We start from the raw sequence: 16,635 nt of genomic DNA on the forward strand, positions 1-16,635 counted from the left end.
GTGGATAAGATTCATACCTTTGGTGAGAGAGACCCAGGTTCAATTCCCACTGTGACACATTCACCAATTTGTCCCTGAGCAAGACACTTAACCCCTAGTTGCTCCAGAGGCGTGCGACCTCTGATATATACAGCAATTGTAAGGTCGCTTTGGATAAAAGCATCAGCTAAATGAATGTTAAGAATATATTTTGATCTTGGACTGACGTCTTATGGCAGCTCAACACAAAGTTGTGTTATCAGAGACATCCCCTGTAATGTATATTACAGGTTAAGAGAATAAAAACTTACCACTAAATTACATTTATTCATTTAGTTGTCACTTTTATCCACAGCGACTTACAATTGCTATATATGTCAGAGGTCGCACGCCTCTGGAGCAACTAGGGGTTAAGTGTCTTGCTCAGGGACATGTGGTGGATGCGTCACAGTGGGAATTGAACCCGGGCCACCACCCCATTTAATTTTGAACTTCTAGCTGCTTGACAGTCTGGCGTTAGCGAGACGGATGAAATCTATCACCATATATATAATTTTGATGTTACAAAATTGATATACATTGTGCTATAGTACATTTTCTGCACAAATAATTGAGTAGCTGTTTGTGGCTAATTCAGCCAATTAAGTACTTGACAAATCAACGTATTTAATCACATAGATGCAAAAATCCTATTTAAAATTATTTTTTGCATAAAGTAGTCCCAGTCTGTGATTGGCAACATATCCTGCCTGAAATATTCTAGGATTGCTATCGCGATATAAACTGTATGACAAATTTACATTATGTCATCTCCCACAGTAGAAATTTACTACTTGTGGAAATTAAATAAGAATGCTGAGCACTTACATTTCTAATTTGAGGGTATGATTTATCACAGCTGTTCATCTCGACACCTACTGGACTCCAGTTCCATTACTGCTGCAGAAAATATTATAGCAACTACTGTCATTTTCCAAACTATCAGCTGATTCTGAGTAACTTCACACTCTCCTGTACTCTTTTGTCTTAATCCGTATTGTAAATAACATGCAGATATACAAAATCTTCAAAGCTTCCCGGTGGGCAAGAGAATCTCTGTGTTCCTCCCTGACAGCATGCTAATATATTCACTAACTGTATAAAAACACACACCTGTTAACATTGTGGACGCTGGACGACAATGATGTTGTTATTCAGTGGTAAAATACTTTCTGAAGCCAGACGAGAGCGTTACTAGCCATCTGTATTCAAGTGCCGCAAAGACCTATAATGCTATAAACTGTCAGCGTAGATGAACAAAGCCTGTCAATCGAATGCGATGACATATTTGTGTTTGCTCCTAGATTCAGACAGTTTGCTTTTGAGTATTACCTGTCAAGAAACAAAAAGATTTGATTCAATGATGGTTGGGCTTTGAGTTGGGGGACGCGTGTCCTTACTGAAGTTATCCTCTGGAAGTCTTTATAACGTGTTAATATCTGCTTAACTGTGTTGCTGTAAAAGTAGTGATAGGTCGAGAAGAAGTCGATGAATATTCTCTGTAGTTGTACCATCACTCCTCCATGTGTGCCCGGAGATCAAAGACAGCAGAGTGCCGGACAGAAAGATGAATTTACATTAAGGGGCTGTTTATTCATCAGAACGAGGTTTTGTATTTACTACTACCACCCTATTGTATTTCCAAAGCATGTTTTGAGTATGAATAAAGCCCATGTAGCTTTTGAATGCTAATACTTCAAGTCCCACCCGCTATTATGAGATTGATAAATGAGAAGCTGTAACTGTATCTCACCTATTGCTTATGGGTTCAAATAAGGGTCAATAAGATTTTGAGTTTGTGAAATTATTTATAATTTCAACACCTGTGGTTGTATATCACCTTTTGTAAAAGTGTAGCTGTGGAAAACATGTTAGAATTTGTGTGTTATAATGAACAATTTTGGCCAAAAACCTCAGCATTGAAATAATTTCAGATCTCTTTTTTTTTGAATTATCATTTTATTTTCTGCAGCTACAAACAGGGCAGATCAATATCTCGAATTAAATTTCGTCAAATGTTTTGGTTTGATGTGTAAAATGTCAACACTGTGAAACCTGACTTATTCCAGCGAGCGCAATGCGGTTCAGTCAAAAGGTGACGTAGACTTCTACATTAGCTGTCTTGAGTCACGACAGTCCGGTAAATTATTATCAATTACACCATAAGTTAGGTTCTCCAACTGGGGGGGGGGGCGGGCATAGAGCTACTTCAGGGGGGTTGTGGATGTTGACTGGACCTAAAGTTGAAGTTCATGTGGTGACAAACACAAGTTTTCTGTTGCTAGCAAGGCTATTTTGCTAATCTGAACTTAATCGCCTGTTTTGTTTTTGATTGATAAAAATCATATCCTATGAGGCGAGTAGACTCACCTCTGCTAACTAGACTCTTGTATCGCCATGGCAGTTGACTGAATAGTGGATGGATCATCTCATGTTCACACAGGTTTATAAATGGTAAAATACAACCACAGAATTTGAAGTGATGTCATAATTTCACAGTCAAAATGTTCTGTCCTTTATTCGAGCCCACAGCAGGAGGTGGATTTATAAACGCTGTCGTTGAGCATTTGATACTTAAAAAGACAGATTTGTAGGTCGAGAATCATTTTAAAAAAACAGCCCCTGAAAGTAAAACCAGAATGAAACGATGAAAATTTGTTTGAATGAGACGCACAAGTTTAAACGCCATCCGAAGGTCTTGGAAGTTTGTCACTGTCAGCTGATTTGTTCACGCCCGGCTGGAGATGAGAATTTAGTCGAGCTCATGTCCAAACTAATGCAGATTAAGTTTAAATAATGTACCTTATGCTCTGCATTTACTCTCAATTCACAAAACAAATATTCTGCATAGATAATGTTATGAACTTGCATGTGGATCAATTGGTTTTCAAAACTGGAAATCAGATACATTATTAGATTGATTAGAGGAAAAACCTTTAATTTAATGGACACAAGTTATTAGGTGATGTCTTGTGTCACCTGATCTTAAGGTCCCAGCCTTTCGAGCGTGAACAAGACCACAGAGGCGTTTGGTGCCGTGTGAAATAGGCAAAGCAACAGAGGTGTGTCGTAATAAATGTTTTCATCCAATAAAAAGTGATGTGTTTCATTAAAACGGCTGTGTTGACTTTCCTTCACTCAGACGCAGGACAGGAAAAACAATTTCATCATCAACATAGTGCTTTTTATTTGTTTTTGGGGTTAGGGGTAACATTCACTGACACCTCGTCAAAACAAAAGGTGTTCAGACTGAACGTGAAGTCAGTTTTAAGAGGAGACGCGTAGATAAACAACGTCGGAAGCGGACGACTCGATGGTGTCAACCTGTAAACAAGATCAATTGATGCGCCAAAAATTAGGAGACCACCATCACTACAACCCACATATCGTATAGGTGGCGTACTGGTTTTAAATACCGGAGGTTCTCGTCTATTTATTACTCGCTGAGCCGCAGTGGAGGGACGGTAGGAAAAGACTGGAAGAAGAACTTTAACGACGTAGACTAGATTTGATAAACTCAAACTGAAGCTTCATATTAACTTCAGATAAGCTCGTATACTTCTATGTTTGTTCTAAAAAAGACTGAGGATTGTGACCCCAAACACTTACAGTGAAAGAGCATCAGGATCTTCTAATGTCCAGTATGAACAGAAGGAATGATAGAGAGCAAGTTTGTCCACCATAGTTTGTCCTAAAACAGTAAATTAACATTTAGTTTTGTGTGAAACCGCTCAATGAACTACATCTCTTGTCTCGCACAACATATGTTAATGACATTTTAGCGCTGTGCTGCTAAGCTAACATTCATTGCTTGCTTGCTACTAGCTAGGTAGCTTAGCTATGTTCCAAGCACAGATGTATCTCACCTGATGTGTTCAATAACATTAGCTTTAGTGACATTAGCGTTAGCTTCAGCAATGTTTGCTTCAGTGAAGTTAGCTTCAGTAATGTTAACTTTAGTGACATTAAGTTTAGCTACATTAGCTTCTGTGACGCAAGCTCCTACGTCATTAGCTTCAGTGGCGTTAGCTTCAGTCGCTGAGAGAAAGTTATGGCGTCACATATGCGACTTTTGGGTTTGTGGTCTTTGTAAATACGCATTTTCTTAGACTTAAACAAAGACGACAAACACAAAAGTCACACGTGATGCCATAACTTTCTCTCAGCAACAGAATCTAATGTCACTGAAGCAAACTGAATCTAATGTTACATTACTGAAGTTAATTGAAGGGAACATCCCTGAAGCTAACGTCCCTGAAGCTCCAGCTACAAAAGCTAACGTCATTAAAACTCACATTACTGAAGCTAACGTCAAAGAGCTTCCTTGTGTAGATGATGTGATGAAAAGACCAGGAGTTGTTGGATTAAACACGTCAGGTGACTTATATTTATGCGTGGAACATAGCTAAGTTACCTAGCTAGTAGCAAGCTACTAATGAATGTTAGCTTAGCATTACAGCGCTAACATGTCAGTGACGTATATTTTGCAAGACGAGAGATTTAGTTCATTGAGCGGTTTCACACGAAACTAAATGTTACTTTACAGTTTCACGACAAACTGCAACTCTTGAATTAAATTATCTTTTGAACTGACAAACGTGTGAAATTCTGGGTACAATTCAAACAGGGTCTAAACATTAGTTGCCTCCTGCCGTTGATTACCGTACATATTTTTCTGAAATAAAAAAGGTCCCATCATGGTGAGACTAAGGCTTTCTATCCATTTCTGCAATGGCAAGCAGTTTTAACATTTATTCCTTAAAACTTACAAGTCGCTATTTAAAATCTACTAGTACTTATTTATAAGTCACTAGTAACTTTTTCCATTTTACTAGTAACAATTGATTAGATACTAATACTTAATTTAGTAACTATTCCATTAGTTACTAATTGCACTTTTTTGCCTCTGAAATCTATGGAGCTCTGCAGTTCAGATATCACATTTTCATTAGTTACTAGTAACTATTTAAATTTTAATAGTATCTATTATTTGGATACTAGTACCTATTCATTAGTTAATAACTATTCCAAAAGATACTAGTAATATTTTCATTCTTACTAGAAATTGTTTGGGGTTATTGGTCATTCATTAATGACTAGTAAAATGGCTTGTTGATAGGAACATTTTAATTTTACTAGTGACTGATAAATAAGTACTAGTAGCTTTTCAATAGCGCCTTTTAAGTTTTAAGGAATAAATGTTAAAACTGCTTGCCATATCCATCTGACTGTTGTTAAACGACAGACTTGAAATAATTTGAACTTAGTCCTTCAATAAAAATGCCGTACAGATGTCCCCATCTTGACGCTTTGAAACAGTGAAGGGTTTCCAGCTCTGCTGCTTCAGAGTTCCCTTATTCTCTATATGTGACTACACAAGATGAATAATTTAGGATTTTTACTTCAGGAGCGTGCATACGGAAAACTCAGAGGAGGGCAAATTATCGACGACTGACCACAAACGGACTTCAAGTTCAGTCTAAACACTTATATCTGATCTGACCAGCAACAATGGCTGATAAATCAAAAACTCTACAGTTCTGATACCTGACAAAGGATGTGATTAGAGTCAGTTAAGGGTTAGGGGTTATGGTCTTGGTCTGAACTTGTTAAACATGATCATCTCTTTGCTTTACCTCATTTTAGAAGAAATTTAATAGTTTTTAGTAAATGGTGTCCAGAAAAAATACATATCAGTCAGTTTAACATCATTTAACACTCTGGAAATGTATGTCATTTATGGTAATATTTTGTAAGTTAATTGATTTGACAAAGTAAATTGATTAATTGATAAGTAATGACTGAATCAGCCTTATTAAGTTACCGCTGATACAAACATGTCCTGCTGCTGCTGTTGCACGTTAAAGGTTTAGCTGGCGAACCAATGGGAAGCAGCCATCATCAGCACAACGCACATGTTTAAATCGTGGGGTCAGAGGTCAGCCAACACTGGGGCTCCTGAACCACCACCAAGGTCCATCATTGGCAGCTGGGCCACCGGGCCGTCTGCACTGAAAACGTCCCGAGCAGAGAAGGAGAGGACAGTTTCAGAGTGTTTGACCTTTGACCTCTGCCACGTCTCTCTCTAGCTGTTCCCCCGCCGCTCGCAGCTCCATCCTCTGTTTCAGCAGCCGATCTCCAACCTCCTGCAGCCGATTGTTCAGCTCCAGGTACTGACGGCATTGCTGGAACTTCAAGTCCACGTCGCTCTCTGAAGGCCGGGACGAGCCTGAGGAGGGAAACAGCCGGAGAGACAGTCAGTAAACTACAGGAGAGACAGTCAGCAAACACACGGAAAGACAGTCAGTAAACTACAAGAGAGACAGTCAGCAAACACACGGAAAGACAGCCAGTAAACTACAAGAGAGACAGTCAGCAAACACACGGAAAGACAGCCAGTAAACTACAAGAGAGACAGACAGCAAACACACGGAAAGACAGCCAGTAAACTACAAGAGAGACAGTCAGCAAACACACGGAAAGACAGCCAGTAAACTACAAGAGAGACAGTCAGTAAACACACGGAAAGACAGCCAGTAAACTACAAGAGACAGTCAGTAAACTACAAGAGACAGTCAGTAAACTACAAGAGACAGTCAGCGAACACACGGAAAGACAGTAAGTAAACTACGAGACCAAACTACAAGAGAGACCGACAGTACACTACAAGAGAGACCAACAGTAAACACACGGAAAGACAGTCAGCAAACTCCAAGAGAGACAGTCAGCAAACTCCAAGAGAGACAGTCAGCAAACTCCAAGAGAGACAGTCAGCAAACACACGGAAAGACAGTAAGTAAACTACGAGACCAAACTACAAGAGAGACCGACAGTACACTACAAGAGAGACCGACAGTAAACACACGGAAAGAAAGTCAGTAAACTACAAGAGACCAAACTACAAGAGAGACCGACAGCAAACACACGGAAAGACAGTCAGCAAACACACGGAAAGACAGTCAGCAAACACACGGAAAGACAGTCAGCAAACTACAAGAGAGACAGTCAGTAAACTACAAGAGAGACAGTCAGCGAACACACAGAAAGACAGTCAGTAAACTACAAGAGACCAAACTACAAGAGAGACCGACAGTAAACACACGGAAAGACAGTCAGTACACTACACGAGAGACAGTCAGTAAACACACAGAGAAACAGACAGTAAACTACAAGAGAGGCCGACAGTACACTACAAGAGAGGCCGACAGTACACTACAAGAGAGGCCGACAGTACACTACAAGAGAGGCCGACAGTACACTACAAGAGAGGCCGACAGTACACTACAGGAGAGACCGACAGTACACTACAGGAGAGACCGACAGTACACTACAGGAGAGACCGACAGTACACTACAGGAGAGACCGACAGTACACTACAGGAGAGACCGACAGTAAACACACGGAAAGACAGTCAGTAAACTACAAGAGACCAAACTACAAGAGAGACCGACAGTAAACACACGTAAAGACAGTCAGTAAACTACAAGAAAGACAGTCAGCAAATACACGGAAAGACAGTCAGCAAACACACGGAAAGACAGTCAGTAAACTACAAGAGAGACCGACAGTAAACTACAAGAGAGACCGACAGTAAACACACGGAAAGACAGACAGTAAACACACGGAAAGACAGACAGTAAACACACGGAAAGACAGACAGTAAACACACGGAAAGACAGACAGTAAACACACGGAAAGACAGACAGTAAACTACAGGAGAGACAGACAGTAACCTACAAGAGAGACAGTCAGCGAACACACGGAAAGACAGTCAGTAAACTACAAGAGACCAAACTACAAGAGAGACCGACAGTAAACACACAGAAAGACCGACAGTAAACTACAAGAGACCAAACTACAAGAGAGACCGACAGTAAACACACGGAAAGACAGTCAGTAAACTACAAGAGACCAAACTACAAGAGAGACCGACAGTAAACACACGGAAAGACAGTCAGTAAACTACAAGAAAGACAGTCAGTAAACTACAAGAAAGACAGTCAGCAAACACACGGAAAGACAGTCAGTAAACTACAAGAGAGACCGACAGTAAACTACAAGAGAGACCGACAGTAAACTACAAGAGAGACCGACAGTAAACACACGGAAAGACAGACAGTAAACACACGGAAAGACAGACAGTAAACACACGGAAAGACAGACAGTAAACTACAGGAGAGACAGACAGTAACCTACAAGAGAGACAGTCAGCGAACACACGGAAAGACAGTCAGTAAACTACAAGAGACCAAACTACAAGAGAGACCGACAGTAAACACACAGAAAGACCGACAGTAAACTACAAGAGACCAAACTACAAGAGAGACCGACAGTAAACACACGGAAAGACAGTCAGTAAACTCCAAGAGAGAGCGACAGCAAACTCCAAGAGAGACAGTCAGCAAACTCCAAGAGAGACAGTCAGCAAACTCCAAGAGAGACAGTCAGCAAACACACGGAAAGACAGTCAGCAAACACACGGAAAGACAGTCAGCAAACACACGGAAAGACAGTCAGCAAACACACGGAAAGACAGTCAGCAAACACACGGAAAGAGTCAGTAAACTACAAGAGAGACAGTCAGCGAACACACGGAAAGACAGTCAGTAAACTACAAGAGACCAAACTACAAGAGAGACCGACAGTAAACACACGGAAAGACCGACAGTAAACACACGGAAAGACCGACAGTAAACACACGGAAAGACCGACAGTAAACACACGGAAAGACCGACAGTAAACACACGGAAAGACCGACAGTAAACACACGGAAAGACCGACAGTAAACACACGGAAAGACCGACAGTAAACACACGGAAAGACCGACAGTAAACACACGGAAAGACCGACAGTAAACACACGGAAAGACCGACAGTAAACACACAGAAAGACCGACAGTAAACACACAGAAAGACCGACAGTAAACACACGGAAAGACCGACAGTAAACTACAGGAGAGACCAAAACTAAACACACGGAAAGACAGTCAGTAAACTACAAGAGACCAAACTACAAGAGAGACCGACAGTAAACACGCGGAAAGACAGTCAGTAAACTACAAGAGACCAAACTACAAGAGAGACCGATAGTAAACACACGGAAAGACCGACAGTAAACATACGGAAAGACAGTCAGCAAACTCCAAGAGAGAGCGACAGCAAACTCCAAGAGAGAGCGACAGCAAACTCCAAGAGAGAGCGACAGCAAACTCCAAGAGAGAGCGACAGCAAACTCCAAGAGAGAGCGACAGCAAACTCCAAGAGAGAGCGACAGCAAACTCCAAGAGAGAGCGACAGCAAACTCCAAGAGAGAGCGACAGCAAACTCCAAGAGAGAGCGACAGCAAACTCCAAGAGAGACAGTCAGCAAACTCCAAGAGACCAAACTCCAAGAGAGAGCGACAGTAAACTACAAGAGAGACCGACAGTAAACACACAGAAAGACAGTCAGTAAACTACAGGAGAGACCGAAACTAAACACACTGAAAGACCGTCAGTAAACACACAAAAAGACCGTCAGTAAACACACAAAAAGACAGTCAGTAAACTACAGGAGAGACCGAAACTAAACACACGGAAAGACCGTCAGTAAACACACAGAGAGACCGACAGTAAACTACAAGAGAGACCGACAGTAAACACACGGAAAGACAGTCAGTAAACTCCAACAGAGAGCGTCAGTAAACTCCAACAGAGAGCGTCAGTAAACTCCAACAGAGAGCGTCAGCAAACTCCAACAGAGAGCGTCAGCAAACACACGGAAAGACAGTCAGCAAACACACGGAAAGACAGTCAGCAAACACACGGAAAGACAGTCAGCAAACACACGGAAAGACAGTCAGCAAACACACGGAAAGACAGTCAGCAAACACACGGAAAGACAGTCAGCAAACACACGGAAAGACAGTCAGCAAACACACGGAAAGACAGTCAGCAAACACACGGAAAGACAGTCAGCAAACACACGGAAAGACAGTCAGCAAACACACGGAAAGACAGTCAGCAAACACACGGAAAGACAGTCAGCAAACTACAAGAGAGACAGTCAGCAAACTACAAGAGAGACAGTCAGCGAACACACAGAAAGACAGTCAGTAAACTACAAGAGACCAAACTACAAGAGAGACCGACAGTAAACACACGGAAAGACAGTCAGTAAACTACAAGAGACCAAACTACAAGAGAGACAGTCAGCAAACACACAGAAAGACAGTCAGTAAACTACAAGAGAGACTAAACTACAAGAGAGACAGTTAGCGAACACACGGAGAGACCGACAGCAAACTACAAGAGAGACCGACAGCAAACTACAAGAGAGACCGACAGCAAACTACAAGAGAGACCGACAGTAAACACACGGAAAGACAGTCAGTAAACTACAAGAGACCAAACTACAAGAGAGACCGACAGTAAACACACGGAAAGACAGTAAACTACAAGAGACCAAACTACAAGAGAGACCGACAGTAAACTACAAGAGAGACCGACAGCAAACTACAAGAGAGACCGACAGCAAACTACAAGAGAGACCGACAGTAAACACACGGAAAGACAGTCAGTAAACTACAAGAGACCAAACTACAAGAGAGACCGACAGTAAACACACGGAAAGACAGTAAACTACAAGAGACCAAACTACAAGAGAGACCGACAGTAAACTACAAGAGAGACCGACAGTAAACTACAAGAGAGACCGACAGTAAACACACGGAAAGACAGTCAGTAAACACACGGAAAGACAGTCAGTAAACACACGGAAAGACAGACAGTAAACACACGGAAAGACAGACAGTAAACACACGGAAAGACAGACAGTAAACACACGGAAAGACAGTCAGTAAACTACAAGAGACCAAACTACAAGAGAGACCGACAGTAAACACACAGAAAGACCGTCAGTAAACACACAGAAAGACAGTCAGTAAACTACAGGAGAGACCGAAAGTAAACACACGGAAAGACAGTCAGTAAACTACAAGAGAGACTGTCAGCGAACACACGGAAAGACAGTCAGTAAACTACAAGAGACCAAACTACAAGAGAGACCGACAGTAAACACACGGAAAGACAGTCAGCAAACTCCAAGAGAGAGCGACAGCAAACTCCAAGAGAGAGCGACAGCAAACTCCAAGAGAGAGCGACAGCAAACTCCAAGAGAGAGCGACAGCAAACTCCAAGAGAGAGCGACAGCAAACTCCAAGAGAGAGCGACAGCAAACACACGGAAAGACAGTCAGTAAACACACGGAAAGACAGTCAGTAAACTACAAGAGAGACAGTCAGTAAACTACAAGAGACCAAACTACAAGAGAGACCGACAGTAAACTACAAGAGACCAAACTACAAGAGAGACCGACAGTAAACTACAAGAGAGACCGACAGTAAACACACAGAAAGACAGACAGTAAACACACAGAAAGACAGACAGTAAACACACAGAAAGACAGTCAGTGAACTACAGGAGAGACCGACAATAAACACACAGAAAGACCGTCAGTAAACACACAGAGAGACCGACAGTAAACACACAGAGAGACAGTTAGCGAACACACGGAGAGACCAACAGTACACTACAGGAGAGACAGTCAGTAAACACACAGAGAGACCGACAGTAAACACACAGAGAGACCGACAGTAAACACAAAGAGAGACCGACAGTAAACTACAAGAGAGACTAAACTACAAGAGAGACAGTTAGCGAACACACGGACAGACCGACAGTACACTACAAGAGAGACTAAACTACAAGAGAGACAGTCAGCGAACACACGGAGAGACCGTCAGTAAACTACAAGAGAGACCGACAGTAAACACACGGAAAGACAGTCAGTAAACTACAAGAGAGACTAAACTACAAGAGAGACAGTTAGCGAACACACGGAGAGACCGACAGTAAACTACAGGAGAGACCGACAGTAAACACACAGAAAGACAGACAGTAAACACACAAAAAGACAGTCAGTGAACTACAGGAGAGACCGACAATAAACACACAGAAAGACCGTCAGTAAACACACAGAGAGACAGTCAGTAAACACACAGAAAGACAGTCAGTAAACACACAGAAAGACAGTCAGTAAACACACAGAGAGACCGACAGTAAACACACAGAGAGACCGACAGTAAACACACAGACAGACCGACAGTAAACTACAAGAGAGACTAAACTACAAGAGAGACAGTTAGCGAACACACGGACAGACCGACAGTAAACACACAGAAAGACAGTCAGTAAACTACAAGAGAGACTAAACTACAAGAGAGACAGTTAGCGAACACACGGACAGACCGACAGTAAACACACAGAAAGACAGTCAGTAAACTACAAGAGAGACTAAACTACAAGAGAGACAGTCAGCAAACACACGGAGAGACCGACAGTAAACTACAGGAGAGACCGACAGTAAACTACAGGAGAGACCGACAGTAAAACACACCGAGAGACCGACAGTAAACACACCGACAGTAAACACACCGACAGTAAACACACCGACAGTAAACACACAGAGAGACCGACAGTAAACACACCGACAGTAAACACACCGACAGTAAACACACAGAGAGACCGACAGTAAACACACAGAGAGACCGACAGTAAACACACAGAGAGACCGACAGTAAACACACAGAGAGACCGACAGTAAACTACAAGAGAGACTAAACTACAAGAGAGACAGTTAGCGAACACACGGAGAGACCGACAGTAAACTACAGGAGAGACCGACAGTAAACACACAGAAAGACAGACAGTAAACACACAAAAAGACAGTCAGTGAACTACAGGAGAGACCGACAATAAACACACAGAAAGACCGTCAGTAAACACACAGAGAGACAGTCAGTAAACACACAGAAAGACAGTCAGTAAACACACAGAAAGACAGTCAGTAAACACACAGAGAGACCGACAGTAAACACACAGAGAGACCGACAGTAAACACACAGACAGACCGACAGTAAACTACAAGAGAGACTAAACTACAAGAGAGACAGTTAGCGAACACACGGACAGACCGACAGTAAACACACAGAAAGACAGTCAGTAAACTACAAGAGAGACTAAACTACAAGAGAGACAGTTAGCGAACACACGGACAGACCGACAGTAAACACACAGAAAGACAGTCAGTAAACTACAAGAGAGACTAAACTACAAGAGAGACAGTCAGCAAACACACGGAGAGACCGACAGTAAACTACAGGAGAGACCGACAGTAAACTACAGGAGAGACCGACAGTAAAACACACCGAGAGACCGACAGTAAACACACCGACAGTAAACACACCGACAGTAAACACACCGACAGTAAACACACCGACAGTAAACACACAGAGAGACCGACAGTAAACACACCGACAGTAAACACACCGACAGTAAACACACAGAGAGACCGACAGTAAACACACAGAGAGACCGACAGTAAACACACAGAGAGACCGACAGTAAACACACAGAGAGACCGACAGTAAACTACAAGAGAGACTAAACTACAAGAGAGACAGTTAGCGAACACACGGAGAGACCAACAGTACACTACAGGAGACACCGACAGTAAACACACAGAGAGACCGACAGTAAACACACAGAAAGACAGTCAGCAAACTACAAGAGACACCGACAGCAAACTACAGGAGAGACCGACAGCAAACTACAGGAGAGACCGACAGCAAACTACAGGAGAGACCGACAGCAAACTACAAGAGAGACCGACAGCAAACTACAAGAGAGACCGACAGCAAACTACAAGAGAGACCGACAGCAAACACACGGAAAGACAGTCAGTAAACTACAAGAGACACCGACAGCAAACTACAGGAGAGACCGACAGCAAACTACAGGAGAGACCGACAGTAAACACACGGAAAGACAGTCAGTAAACTACAAGAGAGACCGACAGCAAACTACAGGAGAGACCGACAGCAAACTACAAGAGAGACCGACAGCAAACTACAAGAGAGACCGACAGTAAACACACGGAAAGACAGTCAGTAAACTACAAGAGACCAAACTACAAGAGAGACAGTCAGCAAACACACAGAAAGACAGTCAGTAAACTACAAGAGAGACTAAACTACAAGAGAGACCGACAGTAAACTACAAGAGAGACCGACAGTAAACTACAAGAGAGACTAAACTGACATGTAGTCAACAGTGTGCACTGCTGGACATTATGTTTTATGGAGTTACTGTATTTTAACATTATCTTACAGCAGCTGCCTCCCTGTTGACTCTGCAGGTCTGTGTGGACTCACCTTGTCCAGTCTTCTCCAGGATGCTGAAGACCGGATCGTTGGGAGCAGCTTTGGTGAGGTCCTCCAGGATCTGGTCTACGGTCGGGGGCTCAGGACGGCTGGGCAGAACCACCCGCTTCTTACTTTTAGAACCAATATTCATTCTGCTGCCGCTTCACCTCCTGCATCTGTGCACAAACCGTCCATCAGTTTACCTGCCACAACAAACATGAGACTGAACAGAGAGCAGCTGCAAATCCCGCGCTCAGGTTCCTCCTCCAGGTGTTCCCCGTTAACGTTGATTACCTGGCCAAGCACTGCTGATCAACAGTGGCACTGAATGTTATGCACATATTATGCTTAATAACATCGACTTTTTATTTAGGATGTATTCCCTGTGTACTATAATTCAACATACACAGCCCCACACGTGAAGGGAGGATACCTTCACCAGACTTCTCTTAATGCATCTATTAAATTACACGTATGTGTCGATGAACGTATACAGCTTGCAAAACACTGACTAAAATACATTTCCGAAATGCTACGTGTTAACTCTTTAATTCGGCATAAAACACAACAGCAAACAATTATTTATTTCAATAAAGAATCAACTTATATAACTTTAGCACAGTAGTAAACCTGTTTCGCGCAGGTATCGTCCGAGGACAATATTGCTAACTTAATCGGTCTCTACGTGGAAATGCGTTGCAGCCCCGTGAAATATTTCTAAGCCGAATTTGACAAAAACTCCTTAAGATTCGTCCAAGATCTTCGGTAAAGACACAAGACAGTTACATATGTGCTGTTTAGCAATTATAGTTCAACTTCCACAACTACACTACGGAATTCGGCATTTTCACTAAACAGGCCAAGAGGATTAGTTTGTAGGTGCTCACCGGTGAAGTTGTGTTGCTGGAAAACAGCGGGAGGGTCTCAGCTCTGATCCAGACCGTCTCCTGCTACTAACATGGGACCGCAGGACGGTCAACACGGGAGCAAAGCAGGTGAAAATGCATCGGTGGCGCTGCTGGATGGGAGAATGGACGCAAACAGCACGCCACGTCAACGTCTTACCTGCCACGTCAGTACGTCGACAGTCGACGCACGAAGGCCACGCCCTCGTGAAACGTCACACGCTCTCCTCACAGAGGAAATTTGCTTCAGACAGAATTAATTTTCTACTGGAATGTTTTGTAGAAATGAGAATGTGTTTTTCTGTTAACAAACTCTTTTTATTCTTTTACTTTACTATTATTCTTTATTTACTTCTGCAGTTATCCTTCTTTGTTCAGATTATAATTGACACCTATCCTGCTGCCTTTGGTGAATTTGTAGTTTTGATGAATATGAAGCCTTAATATGATTTTTTATGTATATGTTGATGCCTCAATGTTTGTCATGCTCTTGGTATGCATTTAAATGTTAATAAAGTTAACAAAAATTACAAAAGGACCATTTATTAGGTCTAGAGGAAGGGAAAGGGACACATGTTACTGTTTTGCTCTTGAGAAAATACATTTTTCAGTCATTAACTGTCGGTAATACTAAAATTATATGAATCCAAATTCAATACTAAATATTTAGCAAGTTTCCTGGAATGTTTATATCCCTTCAAATGAAGAATTAAAATCTTATGTGTGTGACTGACTTGTCAGGACCGGATTTTGTTTTGTTTTTTAGCACAATGACAAAATCTAAATCTAAATCTGAACTCGCCCAGACTCTAAACAGGGTCGGACCTGGTTAGTACTATGATGGAGGAATAAATCTTAAGACATTTGTCTTGACAAAACTCAAATTCTGCAGCTTCTCTGTCGGCCTCTGCTGGTTCGGTCCAGACTTGCAGATGAACGGTGACGACTCCCAGACAAAAATAATATATATAGAAAATAAGAAAACATAACTGTGTTAAGTAATGTAAAGTTTTTTTATGTTGAATATATAGGTGTGTGTATTTACCTGTAGATATATTACTTATGGCTACATAAATAACATTCACAAAAGCGATATTTCTAATATAACCCATCCATAGATCAGTATGTAACCGTAAATACTTTAAATATAGTATATACCATAGAGTGTAGTGAATTAAACAAGGTATTTTTTCATATGTATGGCCATAAATGAAATCAAAGACACATCAAAGAGATGAAAAGGATTAAAAATCCATCTAGCAGCTGTGTGAGGCTGTACTGACGTTACACACAAAATATAGATAATGAACATTACACCTGCTAAACATTAGCATGTTAGCATTGTCTTTGTGAGCGTGTTAGCACGCTGACATTAGCATTTAGTTCAAACCTCCGCTGTCTCACAGCAGTCTTATTTTTATGAGGCTGCGATCTTTGCACCTTCCGTCCGACAGAGAAGTCAAGTGTTCAA

At 41.9% G+C, this 16,635-nt stretch overlaps 1 protein-coding gene across 2 annotated transcripts; it reads right to left on the bottom strand.

Annotated features, from left to right (window-relative positions):
* Positions 1-3,180: 3,180 nt before the first annotated feature.
* On the bottom strand, positions 3,181-15,304 carry LOC119888709 (UPF0449 protein C19orf25 homolog). 2 transcript variants are annotated; one of them, XM_038699411.1, is made up of 3 exons: positions 15,147-15,304; positions 14,269-14,462; positions 3,181-6,247 (listed from the first exon to the last, which is right to left on the bottom strand). In XM_038699411.1, exons 2-3 carry the CDS (start codon positions 14,408-14,410, stop codon positions 6,066-6,068), a joined length of 324 nt encoding a protein of 107 aa, XP_038555339.1. In that variant the 5' UTR covers positions 14,411-14,462; positions 15,147-15,304; the 3' UTR covers positions 3,181-6,065. The 2 variants fall into 2 exon arrangements, with proteins under 2 accessions (XP_038555339.1, XP_038555338.1); XM_038699410.1 differs by having other exon boundaries at positions 14,269-14,435; positions 15,147-15,303.
* Between the last annotated feature and the right edge of the window lie 1,331 nt (positions 15,305-16,635).

The sequence above is a fragment of the Micropterus salmoides genome, unplaced genomic scaffold (assembly GCF_014851395.1).
Source record: "Micropterus salmoides isolate LMB-PRFRI ecotype aquatic unplaced genomic scaffold, ASM1485139v1 Ms_hic_scaffold_5, whole genome shotgun sequence".
Lineage (NCBI taxonomy): Eukaryota > Metazoa > Chordata > Actinopteri > Centrarchiformes > Centrarchidae > Micropterus > Micropterus salmoides.